At 48.8% G+C, this 18,765-nt stretch overlaps 2 protein-coding genes across 2 annotated transcripts in view; one reads left to right on the top strand and one right to left on the bottom strand.

The window, feature by feature from the left end:
- The window catches only part of RAB22A (RAB22A, member RAS oncogene family), a 43,978-nt gene extending 43,372 nt beyond the window's left edge, over positions 1-606 (bottom strand). The window contains exon 1 of the mRNA XM_031687669.2: positions 273-606. Coding sequence (XP_031543529.1) covers positions 273-308 — 36 coding nt within the window. The 5' untranslated portion in view covers positions 309-606. The remainder of the gene's footprint in view (positions 1-272) is intronic.
- Positions 607-718: 112 nt separating this feature from the next.
- The window catches only part of LOC102532399 (putative serine/threonine-protein phosphatase 4 regulatory subunit 1-like), a 75,968-nt gene continuing 57,921 nt past the window's right edge, over positions 719-18,765 (top strand). The window contains 4 exon segments of the mRNA XM_072943534.1: positions 719-780; positions 923-967; positions 15,979-16,026; positions 17,071-17,203. Coding sequence (XP_072799635.1) covers positions 720-780; positions 923-967; positions 15,979-16,026; positions 17,071-17,203 — 287 coding nt within the window. The 5' untranslated portion in view covers position 719.

Raw genomic sequence — 18,765 nt, 5'->3', positions numbered from 1 at the left:
GGAGGGCTCTTCACCCTTTAGGGCGCAGGCAGAGTCCTTGAATCCAGGGAGGGACAAGGGGGAGGGCCCCTGGGTCCCACCCGCCCGGAAAACCTTCGGGAGGGTGCGGTAAGGTGAGCAGGACGACCCGGGGTCTAGAGGGAGGGTCCCAGGGCAGGTACGCGGTGTCCCGAACCGAGGCTGGGGGAAGGGGCGGAGGGGACGTGGGCACGCCTGGGTCCCCGGCCCGCCCGGCCTCCCGCGGCCCTCCCAGCCGGCGCGCGGCCACTCACCCCCAGCAGACACACTTTGAGCTCCCTCAGCGCCATGGCCCGGGAGCCAGGGGCGCGGGCCCGCCGCCGCCCTAAGTTGAGGAGGGAGAGGCCCGGCCCAGCACGAGCATCCCCCGGCGCTGCCGCCGCCGCCGCCGCACGGCCTAGTCCCGGCTGCGGGGACCGTAGAGGCGGCGGCCGCCCGTTCGCCGGCTCTCGGCCTGGCCCGTCCGTCGCCAGACGCGAGGAGTCCGCCTCAGCAGCCAGGACGGTGCAGCGGATTCCCGGGCGCCACCGCTGCCGCCATCTTGGGACGACGATCGGGTCACCTGACCTCCCCGCCCACCTCGGCAGCCACCTTCGTCGCGAGGGCGGGGCCGGCCGGCGCCGCGAGGCTCGCGAGGAGGCAGGGCCTAGGGGGCGGGACCGGCGGCGAGGGGCGGGACCCGAAGCCCCAGGCCCCGCCCCATGCATCAGGCCCCGCCCCTCACGCGCCGGCCTCGCCTCCAGGCCCATCCCAAGATGGCGGGTGAGTGGGGCCGAGCTCCCCGGGCACCCCCCACCCCCCCAAGCCGGGACCACCCCGAGAGGCCCGGTCTCCCCCCCGCCACGCCCCTGAGCCCGTCTGCCGCAGCCCCCTCGTAACTTCTTGTGTGTCTCTTGGTTTTCAGAGATCCCCCTGTACTTTGTGGACTTGCAGGATGACTTAGAAGATTGTAAGTAACAGTTGGGGCGTCCCCTCCCCTCCCTGGGAGCCGCTTACAGAATTCGGGTGCACGGTACGCAGGGGTAGGAGCTACAGGTTGGGCTTTCTGTGTTGGGATCAGAATAGTGGGACCCCCCCAACTGCCTTGATCACTTGTGGCGGCCCCTCCTCATTGGGAGGGGCAGCCGAGGATGGGGAGTCGTCCCCACCGCAGGGAGGATTTTTGTTGTTGGGATACTTCTGACTTCCTGTCACTTTCTTTCTCGTCGTCGTCGTCCTCCTCCTCCTGTGGAGGCCCAGGAGGAGCAGGAGGACCAGTCTCAAGTCCTAGTGATTCTGGGCAAGAGGAGGCGTGGCCACCTTCAGGTGGGGGGGCTTCCACCTAGGGTCTCCACTTTTTCCCTGGGACCTTTCAGAGTGCTGAAGAGTTTGAAAGATCCTACTCTCTCTGCGTGTGGCCGACCACAGAGCTGCACAGACTTCTCAAGTGTCCTGGCCACAAGCCCAGCTCCGTCTCATCCCAAGGAGCCCACTGGCACCTGCATTTCCCTGGTGGGGCTCCCTCCCCTGACCCTTCCTGCCCTCTCCTTTAGAATCACTTTAAAGACTGATGGCTAAGGCAGAGGTTCCTGGAAATGCAAGTTCGCATTCGTGGTGAATGAAGTATTTCCCTTCCATCCAACAAACATTTCTTGAGCACCTGCTTATTAGGGAGCACCTGCTTATTGTGGGCGGGGCCACGTGTGGAGCCCTGGACCTACAAAGATGAACCAGAAACCAGGACCCGCTCTCAGGGAGCTCATGGTTCAGGGAGAAAGCAGACTTGTAAACAGAAAATCACCAAACCCCAGGATGCCTGCTGGTGAAGGAGGCCTGTACAAACCATCAAAATAACTACAAATTAATCAGGAGCTTACTGTTACCCTTACCCATCACAAGTTTCCTACTGATGGGAGCTGGTGTTTGCTGAAAATGCCAGAGATCAGGCACAGTTTAAACCCCTTACACACATTATCTCTAGGAGGAGACAATTTTATTAAAGGAGAATGACACTTGAAGGGGTCAGTGGTTAAGAGCCTGGGTTCTGGAGTCAGATGGCCAGAGGGTGAAGTCCTGAGCAACTCTTTACCGGCTGTGTGATCCTGGCCAAGTCACTGAGCCTCAGTGGCCTGATCTGTAAAATGCGCATATAGCGGTCCACCTCAAAAGGCCTTGGTGAAGGTTAAATAATAAAAGATTTAGTGTGAAGCCTTGGACATAAAAAACACTTGGTAAAGATTAGCTGCCATTACTGTTATTAATGTGATCATTATTCATAACATTCTTTTAACACTGCGGAGCAAGGTACAGTGTAGGCTTGGGGTTTACAGAACTGACTGTTTTAGCCAATGGTGTCTGACTGGAAGGAATGTAGCATTTCCCTTGATAAACAGCCGTGAGCTGCTGTTAAGGCACCTCTCATTCATAGATTCGATATTGGCCTGGCTGGAAAAGCTGACTTCTGGCTACTTCAGTTACCTAACAAACCACCCCCAACCTTAGTGGCTTAAATCAACAGCATTTTGTTATTTCTAACAATTCTGTGCATTGACTGTGTGATACAGAAGCTTCGTGTGTTGTCATTGAACTCTGGGGGGGGGGGTGAGAAGGTCCAAAATAGCTTTACTCACGTGGCTGTTGGCCAAGAAATCTGCTGGGTTGGGGCCTCAGTCCTCCTCCTTGTCCTCGCCCACTTGGCTATGTCGGGCTTCTCCATGCATGGTGGCTGCAGGCAATTGGACCGTTCTCCTGGTGGCTAGCTTCCTTTTGTCTTTTTTGCATTCCTGTTCAAAAAAGGAAAGAAGAGATTATGTAGAAAAAAAATTTCTGATTTTACTTTGGTCCTATTTGTACAAATGTTTGAGACTTGTAATAAAGAATGCCTTAAATACCCTTTAGCAGACGGCTGTCCCAATAAGGAGGGAAACAAGCATTTTGGCCCTGAACATCCCCATGCCGTGCGTGGGGCAACTCTGGGAGTCTCCTGAGGCTTCCTTTGTGAGCACAGATGGGGGCTTCTAGACACTGTACCTGTGGCTTTTAAATATAACTGTTCTAATTAATAACTGTAATAGGAGGCCCTCCCAATTATTTATGCTGCCCTGGGTCCCACTTGTGCATTTATCCAAATATGTATTTGGGAGGCATTGTCATGCCATGATTGACAGCAAGAACCGCGAGGTCCTATGACCCACTTCCTGCCTTTAGCTGTGTCAGCGTGAGCAGATCACTTGCTCTCTCTTTTCACCTTCTTTATCTGGAAAATGACATAAGGATTGTGATGCTTCATAGGACTAATACGAGGATTAGATGGAACAGTACCCACGAAACATTTTAGCCCAGTGCCTGGCATAATGAGTGTTATATTCAGTGATTTTATTATTACTGTTTTAACCATCATCATTATTGCTAGGCGTTCGTACAACGTTTTCTGATTCTGTGTTAAGGGTTACTTCTCTGTAAAGGGAAGTGGGATTATTCCTATTTCACAAATGATAAAACTGAGATTCAGAGAGGTGAAGAAACTTATCTAGCATGGTACAGGTCGGAAATGGCAGAACTAGCAATCAAACGCTGTTGCTTCTGACTTCTGTTTTTTTTATTCTGCTGCACTGGTCGACCCCACAGGTATTCCTAACCTGATGGTGGCGGCGTCAAGGTGATTCGGGTGGTTCTAAGTCTGTTGTACTTCTGGAGCATTTTTTTTCTAGATAATGGAGTAAGCACTCCATTTAAACTTTACGTCGCTTTGGGCAGGGACACAGGTCATCCTTCTATAACCCAGAGACCTGCATGATCTAGGTGTTCCATTAATATCATTACTGGTGACAATAGTGGATTATGAAGCTTGTCTGATTTACTTTGTGATTCTTGATCAAATTTGGCTAACTTCAAAAAGAAGCCACGATGAATGGATGGATGCCTTGATTTATAAAATCAGTCAGAGACTTGGGGCCATCGCAGCACAGAGAAGATTTAATTTCGAGAATTAGCTCACTGAAACAATTGAAATTCCTTCTCTTGAGAGTAGAAAGTGTGTGGGATGGCCCCGCGCAGGGTCCCAGTGCTGGACTGCACGTGCAGTTGGACGCGTCTGTGCTGCAGGGGCTGGAAGGCCTCTGAATGTCTGGGTCGCTTAAAGCACGTGGAGGCTGAAGAGGCTGAACTCCGTGTAAGGTTCGCTTGGCCAATTAGAATTTAAGTGTGTGCCAGTGATGGGTGAAAAAAAAATGAGGGCAATCTTTTGCAGATATAAAGAGACCTAAGAGACCTATCAACAGAATACAATATGTGGTCATATTTGGATCCTTAGTTGAACAAATCAGCTATAAAAAGACATTACTGAGGCAGTTGGGGAAAATTAAACTTGAACTCGGTGTTAGATTATATTAAGCATTATTATTAATTTCTTCAGATGTCACAGTGGGTGTCACAGTTTTGTTCAAAGGAGAAGGGCCTTATCTAACAGAAACAAAAAGCATTTACGGGTGAGGTGATCTGATGTGCGACGTCTGCTTTCAAATACTGCAGCAAACAGTAAACAAAAAGTTGGGAAGGAGGGCGAGGGGGAAACATGGCAGAGTATTGATCCTTGTTGAAGCTGGTTGCTAGGCGTGTGGGGGTTTATTGTACCATTCTATTTTTGCGTATGTTGAAAATTTCCTTAATCAAAAGTTTTCAAAAGTTAGACGAATGTTTCGTATATGGTACCATCTACATGAAGAGTTGGTGAGCTGGATTTCAATTCTGAAGTTGGCTCCACTGTTGTTGTGAGATGCATTTAGCTTCAAAAAACAGACTCGGAGAATCTATTAGATTTGGGGGGGACTGTGTATTTCTTTTCAAATGTTTCATTCTTAAGAGGTGTCTATGAAAGAAGTTGGAAGAAGGTGCACTTCTGTTGCTGAGAAGAGCTAGGCGCCAACAAATGATGTCTGGACCTTGGTTGAAAATTGGATTAGCTAAGTCAGAGGCATATAGAGAGACTCCTCAAATCTTAATGCTCGAAGGAATGGTGTCCAAGCTTGAATAAAAGACATTCTCCAGAGCAAAATGCATTTCATCTCACCTGCCCACTTTATTCCCGGTTTGTAAAAATGTTCTGCTTGAGGACCACAGCTGAGTTGTCTGCCCCCCAAAGCAGAGAAACTATATTAATTGGAGCCCAAAACCAAACCAGTGAACTTTTCCTCTGAACTATAATATTAACTTGAAGCAAAGATTGTCAGTTTCTTCAAAAAAAAAAAAACAAACAAACTGAAAACCTCCCTGTTGAGTGGTTTGACCAGGAATAGGAACTTGAGTGTGCTGACACTTGGGAGATGGAGCAAAATCCGGACATCAGACTCGTCTCTAAATCAGAGATGGGCAAACTTTCTGTAAAGGAACAGGTAGTAAATTTATGGGCCCAAAGACGACCACTCAAGCCTGCCCTTGTAGCCTGGTAGCCCACACAGACAGATGTAAACGAGTGAGCACCGCTGTTTTCTAATAAAACTTTATTTACAAACACAGGCAGTGAGCTGGATCTGGCCCTCGGGCTGTAGTTTGCCAACCCCTGCTCTAAATCAAAGTTGATTTCATGCTCTCAGAGCCCAGAAGTCGGCCGATGAGCTGAGCCACCCTGAGGGGCTGTCTTTCCCACTAGGCTCAACTTGAAGAGCTGAGCTTTTTCCAGGACAAGCTCTGCTTTGTTGAGTGACCCCTGAGAAGCAGCTCGAACTTCATGTCTCATTTTTCCTGTTGGTGTGTTGGGAATTAAAAACACATACCTGTCTCCTCCCAACAGGATGAGGGTGGCAAGGAACAAAAGAGTCATAGTGATGGAAGCAGTATCAACTGTGCTTCCCCTCTGACATTGTAATGCATTTTACTTTTGTTGTTTTGTATTTTCCATTTCCTGTGAGACAAACAGATGAGCCTCAGAGACTCCCTGAAATTGTCTCTGCTTAAAAAGAGAGTTTTGTATGGCTTTCTACATCACAGGTTAGGATCTTTTAAACAGAAATTTTGCAACAAAACCTAGCTGATGAAAGAGAAAGTGGTTAAAATTTTTTTTTAATTTTATTTTTTTCCTATCTTTTGTGGGGGAGGCGGGTAATAGGCTATTTATTTTAATGGAGATACTGGGGATTGATCCCAGGACCTCATGCATGCTAAGCACACCCTCTGCCATTCAGCTATACCCACGGCCCAAGAAAGTGGTGCTGAGTTTCAAAACATCACTTAACCTTAACTCTAATGGGGAGAAAATAAGAGATGAGGACAGGTGGTTGCTTTCCCCATTTGGGAAATTATTCATCTACGTAACAGGTGTTTCCCCGGCTCCTCCAAGGCACCAGCCTGGGGGGAGACGCTGGGGACAGAGGGATGAATAAGCCTTGGGCTCTGCCCCGGAGCTGCTGCCACCTTGAGGTGGCACAGGCTCGGGCAGAAGAGTGAGCAGAGTTGGGCGTGAAGAAGATGGAATGACTGCATCTGCCGGGACCAGGAGGGGAGGGGCCGGCTGAGTTGGGTCTGGCCAAGGAGGGCGATGGGCATTCCAGGCAGAGGGACCTGCGTGTGCACTGGGAGAGCTATAGTGAAAGGTCAGAGACTTGGGAACTTGGGAACAGAGTCATGAGGTGGAAGTGTGGGCTGAGATGGGGAACGTGGGGTTGGGGTCCGTCAGTGAAGAATCTGGCTCACCAGCTGTGGGGTTTAGACTTAACCCGAGAGGCAGTAGGGCATCCATAGGTGTCTTACTGGGACTTATGTCTTAGGAAGGCAATCTGGCAGTGGTACAAATCTACCATTTATTTAAGGCTGATAATGTGCTAAGCTTTGTTGTGCTTCTATTATTTTGACTTAACTATGAAACCCTATGAGGCAGGTGTTTTCAAATCCCTTTTATTGCCAAACAAGGCTCACAAGGGGCACAGAAAGGCTAAGCGACTTGTCGAGAACAACATAGCTAGTGAGTGGCAGAGACGGAATTCAAACCAGAACGTCTGACTGCCACATTTAGGCTCTTAGCCACTGCACCTTGGAGGACTTGCCTGCCACCTGTCCATCCGTGTGGCTAGTGTTTGTTAAGGACCCATTAAGTCCCAGGCATGACGCTAGTCCTGGTGAACACAGCGGTGAGTAGAGCAGACCTGATGTCTGCTCTGCTGGAGCTTCCAGTCCAGCATCAGAGATAGCCAGTCACATCAGCACACGTGAGCGAGGTACCTTCAGGTGTGGCAGGCGCAGTGCAGGGCACCTGTAACAGGTGTGATGAGTAGTGCCAGGACAGGACTGCTGGGTGGATAGAAGTGCTGCTTCACCTCGGGTGGCTGGAGGATGCTTCTCTGGAGCTCTGAGAAGTGCGCTAGAGTTAAGATTTGAATAATGTAATGGAGCTATTCCCATGAAGAGCCAAAGAAAGCATCCCAGGCGCAGTGAATGGCAGGGGTGAAGGTTCGGGGGCAGGATGAGCTGGTCATTGTCAAGGACGTGTGTGTCTGCAGTGTGGTGAGTGATGGACACGGTGGGGAGAGAAGCAGGTGGGGCCACATCATGTGTGGCCGTAAGTCCATCGCAGGATGGAGAGCTTGCCTTCCATTCAGTCATGGGGAGCCACTGGAGAGTTTCAGCCAGGGGAGTGACGAGAGCAGAGCTGCATTTTAGAGAAAGGACAGTCTGCGGAGGAACAAGCCAGAGCTGGGAAAACCAGTGTGTCCCAGGGATCCAGGCAAGGGCGGTGGGGTCTCAGGGAAGGCGGTGGGTGTGAGCGCAGGGAACGATGTTGATAGGTATTTCTGACGGTCAGGGGAGAGTCAACGCAGAGACAGCTCCTGTGGGCAGCGTCCCTGGCGCCGTCCCCGCGGGCTGGGCTGGGCACCCCGCCTGTGTGCTCCGGACCCCTGAGTCTCCCTGTGGCAGCAGTTAACACTGGCGTGGCCCGATGTCTGTTCTTGTCCTCCAGACTGGGTCTTACTTGTCTTTGGATCACTGTGGCCTAGTGTCGTGAATGGCATCTAACAGACGTGCAGAAATGTGTATTGAGTGAATGAACCCGTGTTACCTGAGGAATGTGCTTTGGGAGGTGGGGTGGAGTGGGCCGAGTTCATACTTTCCATGTGAGGCAGTTACTTTTGGGACACTTACAGTAGAGCCTGGGGCACGACCTAGGAGGCTAAAAAGCCCCGTCTGTAGGGCTCTGGAGCAGAGTTAAGACCAGAGCTTAGATCTGAGCATTGTGAGTGGTGGATCGGATCTGGAGGCAGAGGCATAGTTGAGAGTGGCAGGAGGAAAGAAAGGGAAGAGGGGAGAGGCCTGGAGAACAAACATCGCGGAGGGAAGAAGCCAGGAGACCCTGGAAGCCAAGGTTTTGTTCGGATTGATTGTTCATGCCACCCAGTGCAGAAGGGTCAGGTAAGAAGAGGACAAAAGACAGGCTTTGGTGTTAGGAGGTCTTCAGTGCCCTCAGTGAGAGCTTTTCTAGTGCAGCCAAGGAGCAGAAGCCAGACCAGAATGAGTTGGGAAGAAACTGGGAGTTGAGGCAATGTTGCCTGTAGTCCAGTAGCTCAGTGGTCATGCATTGAGCACCCACTGGATTCCAGTCCCTGATTTGCCATTGGGCACCTTGGGGAATGGTCATTGTGCTTGGGAGCTCACAGTCTAGCAGGGAAAGCAGACTCTTTCAAGAAGAAGCAGCTGGAGGGATTCAAGGGGTTGAGGTCAGTTGATTTTCTTCTTGGATAGAAGAGCCCAGAACATATACGCATTACTTATATCTACTCTGAAAACCTTAAAGGAAAGGGGGAGAGGATCTGAATGGTCCAACAGTTCCACTCCTGGTTATTTGCCCAACCAAATGTGAACACATGTTTTCAAAAAGACATGGTTGTGGTGGCACTGTTCTTAACAGTTGAAAGCTAGAACCCACCCAAATGTCCACGAGGAGTACAGTGGATTATAAATTGTGGTTATGTTCACACAATGGAGAATTACGCAGATGGAAAAATGAATGATCAACAACTCTACTCAACAGTGTGGATGAACGTCACAGACACAGTCGTGAGTGAAAGGAGCCAGACGCAACGGAGGACAGGTTACGTGATTCTGTTTATGCAAAGGACAGAAACAAGCCAAGCTGACCTGGGCTGTTAGAAGGCAGGGAGAGTCGTCCCCCGCGGGTAAGGCAGTAAGCGGGAGGGAGCACGGGGGGCTTTTGGAGATGCAGGTAAAATCGTCTTTCGTGAGCAGAGTGCTGGTTTCACAGGCATGTTCAGTTTAAAATTTCACAGAGTGGAACACTTAATATTTGTACACTTTGCTGTGTGAATAGCATACTTCAATTGTTTTAAAAAAAGCATTGCTTTATAAGATCAGGACCCAGGGGAGAGCATAACCACGGACTGGGGAGGACTTGGTGCACAGGGGAAGAGGGCGGAGAGCAGAGAGAGGGGGTGGCAGCGGGGTTGGACCGTGGAAGGCAGGAATGGAACTCAGTGCATCCACGGAGGACTTTGCTTCTTCCAGAAGGAGGAAGGTGACCTGTCTAGGTTTTGGCCAAGGTGGTCATTAGAAAAGTGACTTAATGTTGGTCAGCATGGCTTGATTGTCCCAAATATTTTAATAGTAACCTACACTCACCCCAGAGGTTGTTGGTGTTCTCTCGCAACCTTTTTTTTCTTTTGAATCTGCGTCAAGTCTGCCTGGAGAAGTTGCTGAATTTTTAAGTGGTATTATTCTGTTCATTAATGTTGTGTGGAGTCTGGCACCTCCTCACCTCCCTCCTCCAACTCTGTCCCCAACCAGGTGGGTCGGCAGGAAAGTGGAGATATGGAATGTCACCACGGAGCACACGAACAGCTGGGAGCTGCAGAGTTCTTGCCTCTCAAGTAACCTGAGTAAATGTTTCCCATTGACCGTCAGTGTAAAAGTCAGAGTCATAAATAATGACAGGTTTTGGAAGCTGTGATTAAAGCCACAAATCAAAGAGGAATCTCCATGTATGCATGGTGTAGAGAGGACGGCTGCTGATGAATTAGGTTGGCCTTTGCAGCCAGCCCATTGTGTAGTGCTAGTAAAAGCCATCAGCAGCCCTCAAAGATTTGCAATAGAAAACGTTATGCGTTGGATGGATCTGCTCATACAAGAGCTAATAAATCAATGTGGGTCTCGTTAGAGAATGGCATCTATAGAGAGAAAGTTTGCCTGGCAACCTGCTTTAGAAATTTAGTGAAATCAACAAGGACCTGTGGTGTGTGGGGGTCCGTTTCTCCCCAAAAGCCAGTGAAGAATCACCAATGTTCTTTATCTTTCGGAGGGGTCATGTTTGTCCTGTCTGTCTTTTAGAAATAGTCCCAATTTCAGAATCTGCATTAGTATTTATTAGCCTGTTAGCAAGAAGGATGAAACCACTTTAAATAATACATTAATGGATGGTTTGCTCCAGTTTTCCCCCAAATCACTTAAGGCCTTATGAAGACTTAGTTATTGTTCACCGAAGAGTGGCTAATGAGAAGCGCTAAGAGTGATGAATTATATAAGTTCTACATTAACATGTTGTTCTATTTTTTAAAGTACACATTTTGCAAATAAGGCTGGACTCCTCAGCCACCATCAACCAATCTCCTAACATTTTGAGACGGACACGGAGGAGGCCACGTCCACCATTTTCTCCCAACCGATGTCCCTAGTGCTGTGTTAGAGACAGAACATTGGCTCGTATGGATAATTGGACTGGCCCAGGGTGACATATCTCACATGGAGTTACAGTGACAGGATGACACGCTGAATGGAGCATCGTAAATATTGGGAATGCCTGGGGAACGGATTCTTAATGAAAACACTTGCCAGGATAGACGTGCTGTAACATTCTCTGCCTCCGTCTCTACCTCCGCCCATGTCTGGGCCAATAAAGGTATCTCATTGGGCATGCTTTGTTGTGTTTATTTTTTCTCACCTCCCCACATACAGCCAGTTCTGGTGTGGCTGCTCAGTCGGAGCTTGGCGGCTTCCCGTGAAATCTCAGGTTTCCTGAAGCACTCGCAGGCAGCAGGCACCAGTGCACTTTGCTGGGCTCTTCCCTCCCTCTGGAATGTTTTCCCCCGTTCCCAGATCCTCTCTCTCTTCCCATGTGGTGAACTCCGCCTTGGTCGTCAAGGCCCGACTCAAGTATGTATCACTCCTGTTCCCAGGAAGCGCCTCCCATCACCTCCTCCCTCCTCCAGACAGAGCTGGTCCCCTCCCCAGTTTGTTCATACCTGTATCCCGTGGCTCTTGCCACCAGGATAGTGTGGGTGGTTATGTGTGGGAGGCTCTTTGTTCTCTTGGGAGCTTTTGGAGTCTGGGGACCATGCCTTTCTCACCTCTGAAACACCAGTACTCTGTCAAATGTCGAATGATGGTGTGCTGTTGTCACCTGGCATTAACCGCGGTGCTGAGTGGGTATTTGGCATGTGTTTGCTGTTAACATGCCTTCTGTTTCTGTACTAGATCTTTTGATCCTTTTCTTGATGCAAAATGACCTGTAAAATTTCTCTTCTTTCTCTTTTTATTAGATTATATCTACTGTGCTTTGAACCCATAAAGAGCATTCACCTAACGTTGTGCTTAAAATGTTAATTGGTCCTCAGTCTGTTTGAATACAGAGTGGTGTCTTGTGAAAAGCACTGACACACAGGCACGTGCTCAGGGGTCCATCGTGTGTTTTCGCCAGTTTATTTCACGCCCCAGCCTGTTTTAAATGACAAGTATACTGAGTGTCCGTTATTTTTGGTAGATAACCCTTGAGTAACCAGCATAGAGGAGGCTAAATCCTCCCCCCCTCCCAGAGTTGTAGCTTCCAGAAACATATGTAATGAGGGAAGAGTTCTTCTTCTTTTTTATTTTTGGAAGAGTTCTTTTTTTTTCTCATTTTTTACTTAGTTACCTAGCATCAGGATTAAGGGATAATAATTCTGTTTTACTTTGCAAACTGATCATGGCCTCACTGAAGAGGAGCCAGCCTCACCTCTGGTTGAGTGAGCTCAAGGTTACTGCTTCAGAACCACTCTGGTTTTGTTTGGATGGTGAGGTGAGCTTTATACCTCTTGGCTGTTTGCTGGGTTTTTAAACTTGGACTGTCCCCCTGGAGGGCAGGTAGCAGCCACCACTGCCGACTGAGATGCAACAGAGCCGCCGGGACATGGACCCTCCAGTTCAGGGAAGCCTGTCTGCACATGGGTGTGCGGCACGGGGGTTGGGTGCTGAGCAGGAGGTGTGGTGGGAGGGGCCACCCCCCCATCACATTAGCACTTCTCCTGAGCCCGTCCCTTATTGGCCTTTGTTAGCTTTAAACTATTAGTCATTTTTGGTAAAGGGCCAGTGATGCCCTGTGTAAACTTGCCCGTGAAACTTGCACATGAAACATGTTGCAGAAACTTCAAGAGCAGCTGCCACTCGAGTGTTCATCATCACGTGCAAGTCAGTCATGATGAGTATTGTTTTCTAAATGTTTTGATGGAGCCAAGGAGGCTTGAAGGTATCAGAAACTATTTTCTTAAGAAGGCTTTGCTTTTCTGTATGACATTAAGCTTTCATGAATGCAGTAGGTCAGTTTTTTTTTTCTGATGTAAGAAAATATAATGAAAACGTTTGAACAAGGAATTCTCTGTAGCCTACTTCCTACTTCATTTCTAACTCGAATGCTTAAGGTTCCTGATGCTTCTGGCGGACCTGGGCTTGTGGGGTCTCAGGATAATCGACTGCTCCTGACATCACCACGTCAGTAGACCTTTACTCCTTCTTCCTGGGGACAGTTGCCAGACAATATGCCCCTTTAGCAGTGGCTAGAAATGTGAATTCTAGAAAATTCTTTTTTGAGGGCAAGAGTCACTTTTATGTGTTACTGCCACTGTCGGGAGGCGCAGCAAGCTAGCTGGACAGATCTTTACCATTTGTTCATTCATTCAGCAGCTTTTACTGATGGCCTGCTGTGTGCCAGGTACATCAAGGAGTCAGTAAAAGAGTTTTGCCGTGGGTCTGGTGGTGGGGGTGTGGGAGTGGACCAGCTGATAAACAGTGAACGTAGGAAGTAAACGTTTTGTGTGTCAGAAGGTGATAAATTCTCTGGAAAAATGAAAAAGTCCATCAGGGTCAGTTGGGGTGTTGGTGGGAGGTCTGCAGTTTCAAAATAAGGTGGTCGGGGGGACCTCTTTGCGAGGATGAATGAGCAAAGATTTCAGTGAGAAGAAGGGAGTTTTCGGAGAGGACATCTTGGGGAGCAGAGTTCTAGGCAGAGGGAACCGCCAGGCAGTGCGGTGGCCCCGAGCCAGGGAAGTGACCGGGGTGTTTGGGAAATAGCCAGGAGCTGTGTGGCTGGAGGAGAGGGGAGAGGGAGTCATGGGAGATGAGGTCAGAGAGGCCAGGGTGGGCCCGGTCATTCCTGCTGATCTGAAACCCCCTCCTGCGTGGGGCCGTCTGCTCAGCAGGGGCTGCCCCGGTAACGACAGGTGCTGCGTCTTCGCGTTTCACGGTGGCGCTCACCTGGGGCACACGGCAGTGTCTGGGGACGGCTTTGAATTTCCCAGGTCGGGGAGAGGATGCTCCTGGCATCCAGTGAGTTGAGGCCGGAAGCGCTGCGGTGCTCGGCCCGCACGACAGAAAATGAGCCCGTCAGCGGTGCCGGGGGAGAGCCCCGGCTCTGTGGTCATGCGCTGCAGCAGCTCTGCGCGAATCTAGCTTGTCTTTGAAGACTTAATAAAAAAAGCCCAACAGTAAAATGTCACGGGAAGAGGTTACTGATCACGGCGTCTGGTCAGAATGCCCTCGCATCTGACAAGGGGGATAGTGCTGGCAGCTCTCACTCGCTTTGTGGGACGGGGTTCCAGATCTTCCTGGCACGTACATTTTAGTAAACTGGCACTTTTAGGGAGCAGTTCAAAAATTTTAATACATCATTTACAAGTAAATAGTAATAATCTCACTGATAATCTCATTAATTTGGATTCAGGTAGGATTTTGAAAGGGGACAGGATGGCGACCCACACAAGGGATAATGTTTACATATGTATGTATGTTTATATATTTCAGTATTTATTCAAAAGTATTCAAGATACTTTGAGTATTTGGAGTAAAAGACACCATTATTCGCATATAAGTGTGATGCTGTTAATGGGAGTATTTTCCTTGGCTTACACCAATTCAGTGTTTCTCAGAACTCAGTCATTTGCGTGCCGCTTTTCCTATTTTTGCTTTGTCTATATACCACCTGCATTTTTCTTTATATCAAATAATTTCTTTTATTTAAACGCATTTTGGGAAACTTGTATGCGTTGCTGGGCGTGAAACGTAACCAAAATATCATAAGACAAAGAGTGAAATAGCGTTATAAAATTCTAGTTAGACACCGTGGTCTGCTCAAGACTGTGAGAGCTGCTCTGTATTTCAAAGCAAGAGTAAGTAGCTTTAGAGAAGGGTTCAGGCACACTAGTGCCAAAAGGAAACTTATCTGATTAATCAGAGAATTAAGAAGGGAATAATCTTCCCATTCTGTGGCTTAGTGATACTTGATGTCCCTTCCTTGTGTCATACTGGGAGGCACCCTGTCCTAAGCTGTCCGCACTGAGGCCAGGTGACAGCTGTGCCTTTGCAGCCGAGCTGCTGGGGTCAGAGCTGCAGCCTGAGATGTGGGACCAACCTGTGATACAAAGGTGGCCGCTTCTCTTTGGCTCTGATTGGCCATCAGCATTCTGTTAATGCAGAACTCCCAGAGGGTAGCCTTCAGATAACCTGGGTCTTTGCTCTGTATGGGACTAAAATTCCGTTTCTTAAAACGAAACAAAACAAAGCAAAAATCCCTGTAATTCAGATTTCTTATTCTTTCCAGTGAGTTTTACACATCTTCCTTCCTTCTGCCCCTGTTTCCATACTTAACAGGAATTACCAAAATTTAATCTTAGTGTATCCATCACTGGGATCCATCATTGAAATTCCTGTATTTTGTTTCAGGCATTCTGTGATAGTTTTTGACCTGCATCTTTTCTTGAAACTAAGATCTCTTCATTTTTGCAGGCAGAGGTGAATGGATTAATGTCTCAGTTTCTTTTTTGGGGGGATAATTAGGTTTGTTTGTTTAATGGAGGTATCAGGGATTGAACCCAGGACCTCGTGCATGCCAAGCACGTGCTCTACCCCTGAGCTCTACCCTCCCCACAAAACATGTCCGTGTCTTTATAACTCATGTTGTAGGTGCAGCTCCAGGTGGCTTTAGGTGAGCCACTGCATCTCACGTTTGTTTGTGTGGAAACTGGATTTTCTCAGTTTTCTCAGGGGCTGTTAGACTCTCATGAATTGAATCAAAGTCTCAGGAGACTGATTTTTACAGAAACGACTGTTTATTAAGTACCTGCCGTTTGCCAGCCGCTATGTGACACGGTCCCAGGGTTGCAAGGGCCTCCAAGTCTAGCTGTGGAGACAGAAACAGTCCACGTAAAGTTAATAATGCGCTGCGTCATGGAAAATTTTGAAACCTGACACCTGTGTCATTCCATTTATTGCCCTCCTATTTGATGTTACAGTTTTTACTGTATCATCCGTTTGCACGGACTGATGCAAAGTCTTGCGCATGTGAATCTGTGGACACCGTCAGGGCCCAGAGTTAAACTCAGTGCTTTCAAGCCCGCGCTAGGCCGGGCCCACAGTGTTCTGTAAATGTCTATGGGATGGAGGCCTCGTGTTCCTCCTGGGCCCTGAAATGCTCTGAGAATAGCTCATACCAGGTGACTGTGGGTGGGGGCCTCTTCATCCCCGGCAGGGACCCTGCAGAGAAATGATGGATTTGATTGGCCACACACATTTTTTCTACAAATATAGAATTTTTTATTTAAAATGTCTGGGTAACTTATACAGTGTACATTTTTAAAACTCAAATTACTAGCCTAAAAGAATTAGTTGAGAAAAAAATGCAGTTAGTGTTTCAAAGAAAAGTGAGCACCTGGGCATAAACTTGCCATCTCTTGTTTTCAGCCCTTGTCAGTTACTGCCGGGAGGAACCGTGGTTTTCCTGTCTGCCAGGTAGGACCCCTCTGCTCTTTTGCACCAGTAGTGCTTCTGGCACAGCTGTGTCGGGGCAGGGAGAAGGAGGGAAACCTAGATGCCCCTGAAGCTTGGGTGCATAGAGGGTGGTGTCCAGGGTCAAGGCCAGAACACGAGGGGCCAGATCCCGCCAGTCAGCGTGCACAAACTCACTTGTTCCAACATCCGGACAGGACGAGGGGAGGGTTTCATATCCGTCCTATGGATTAGAACATGGGAGGAGGGAGGGTGTAGCTCAGTGGTAGAGTGCGTGCTTAGCATGCACCAGGTCCTGGGTTCAACCCCCAGCACCTCCATTACAAAACACAACAAAACAAAAAAAATGGCAGTATAGACAGGTCAAGTCACTTACTTTGGTCACAGAGCTAATAAGTAGTAGCTGGGGGATTCATTCCGTTCTGGGGACTCCAGAGCCCCTGGGCTCAGCCACCCTGCTCCATCAGAGAGAAGGGGATGCCTGCTTCAGTGGGGGTACAGGGAAGAGCAGCCTTAAGAGGGAGAGTCAGTAGGCCTGCTGGCTCACCTGTCCAGAGTGAGTTGGAGGACCTTGGGATGGGAAGGATGCCGTGGAGTGGGGAAGGCTCTGTGATGAGGGCATGGAGGCCAAGACAAGATAACGGGGTGGACTTCCCATCAGATTCTGGCTTAGAGGTCAAAATTTTTTGCTTTTAACTGTTTTAAATCTGTTGGCATGGAGCTCCCTGACCATTTTTCAGAGGAGTGAGTGTCTGTTCTCTTGCTTCTGTGTCCCCAGTAGTGGGAAGGTCCTGTCCACGGTGGTGAGAGACGACTCAGGCATCAGCCCAACAACACTCAAAGGAGAGGGTTTGGCTTTTCTTGATGGCTCTGGTCTTAACCGTTACCCTCCCCTTGGATTATAAACGTGCCCACTTCATTTTCATGAATGATCAAGTCTGCAGCACTCGGAGGAGGCCTCAGCTGGAGAGGGTGGCCCAGTAGAAAGCGTGCGACCCGTCAGAGGTGACGTGCACTTACGAGTGTGGTTCCCCTCTCCCCCCTTAGGTGGATTTGAGGACTACGGTCCAGACTGCGGCAGCATGAGGGTAACAGCCTTCTTGGACGCCCTGCACCAGAACAACCTGCCTCCACTCACTTGCCTGGAAAAGCACGCCTTCAGCTATCACATCTTCAGCCGGTAAGCCCAGCCTGCCCCTCGCGTGGGTACATAGCCCTCTGCTGGGACCAGCTGAGCGGACACTGGTGGCCACCTGTCTGTGACAGCTTTGCAGGGACTGGAGGAGGGGGTGGAATGGGACTGTCTCCAGGATGCTGGGAGCCTGTCTGAACAGCACTGTGTTACTAGGCTTTTCCAGTATTCTGGTTACTGTTTTACGGCGATGAAATTTAATGGTGCTTAAAGAATTAGGGCTGCTGCCTGGGCTTCCTTCACACGGGGATGACCGTGCCGGGCTTCAGGGACGTTGATGCCACATGTCCTGCACATTCCATTGTCACTCCTTACGGTGCTGGCGGGACCCTCCTCCAGGCTCAGACCATGTCCCTTACCTTCAGCAGATGACCTGGACTCTATTTCACAAAGGATATAGAATCTAAGGCATCTCTTTCAGTCCACCATCCGCCCAGACCTGCGCCTGCCACTTCTTCCCCTCGTCTCAGCGCCTCCCTCGTGCCATCAGATCTGCCTTCTGTCTCTTCTCCCCACCTCGTACACGCCCTTCCCTTCCGCTTACAAACCCCTGCGTGTCTCTCCCTCTGAAGGGTCCTCAGGGCTCTACTTGCCGCCTCCCTTCATCTCTTCCCTGAAGGACACGGTTCTGTCAAGACCGGCTCATCCTCACCAAGTGTCTTTTCTTACTCCCACTACTCTTCTAAAAAATTATCCTCTGTGCTTTTACATCTATTAAATCATAGAGGGCTCGCAGCAGTTGCTGCTGAACGAGCCCAGTTATTATCCCAATTCTACAGATGGGGAAATGATGGTACTCTGAGCAGCATCTTTGATGAGCAGTTTTTCATTGAAATGTAGTTCACGAGTTATCAACTTTCTCTTTTATGGTTGGTACTTTTTTGTGTCGTGTGTAAGAAACATCTGCCTTCCCCAAGGCCACCAGGATATTTTCTGACATCGTCTTCTTGAAGTTTTATTGTTTACCTTTCCCATTTGGACCCACAGTTTACCTGAAACTGTGTTTCTTGTTTGTATATGATGTGAGGGAGGAATCAGATTTCATTCCTCCCATATGGTATCTTGTCGATCCAGGGCCATTGACTGAAAATGGCATCCTTTATCCATACATTGTCTTCAATCAGGTGCCCATTTCTGGACTTCCTAGTCTACTGCTTCGGTCAGTTGGTCTGTCATTGCACCATTACTACAGCTGTGTCATCAGATTGATATCAGGGAGAGTGAGTCCTCCCACTTTGTTCCTTAAGATGGTCCTGGCGCTTCTTGGCCCTTTGCATTTCCAAATGTATTTTAGTACCGGTTTATCAACTTCTAGAGAGAAGAAACCTGTTGGCTTTTCATTGGAATTGCATTGCATTTATAGATCAAGAGATAAAGAATTGACATCTTTACGATATTTAGTTTTCTACTCCTTCCATTTTTTAAAGATTTTCTTCAGCTTCCTTGTGTGTATGTATATCTGTGTACACGCACACATAAATACCTAAAACTATAATACGTTATAATGCAGAGTTTTCTGTCGTAGAGATCTTCTGTATCTTGTTAGATTT

The sequence above is a fragment of the Vicugna pacos genome, chromosome 19 (genome assembly GCF_048564905.1).
Source record: "Vicugna pacos chromosome 19, VicPac4, whole genome shotgun sequence".
NCBI lineage: Eukaryota > Metazoa > Chordata > Mammalia > Artiodactyla > Camelidae > Vicugna > Vicugna pacos.
This window is presented reverse-complemented; position numbering and strand designations above follow the sequence as displayed.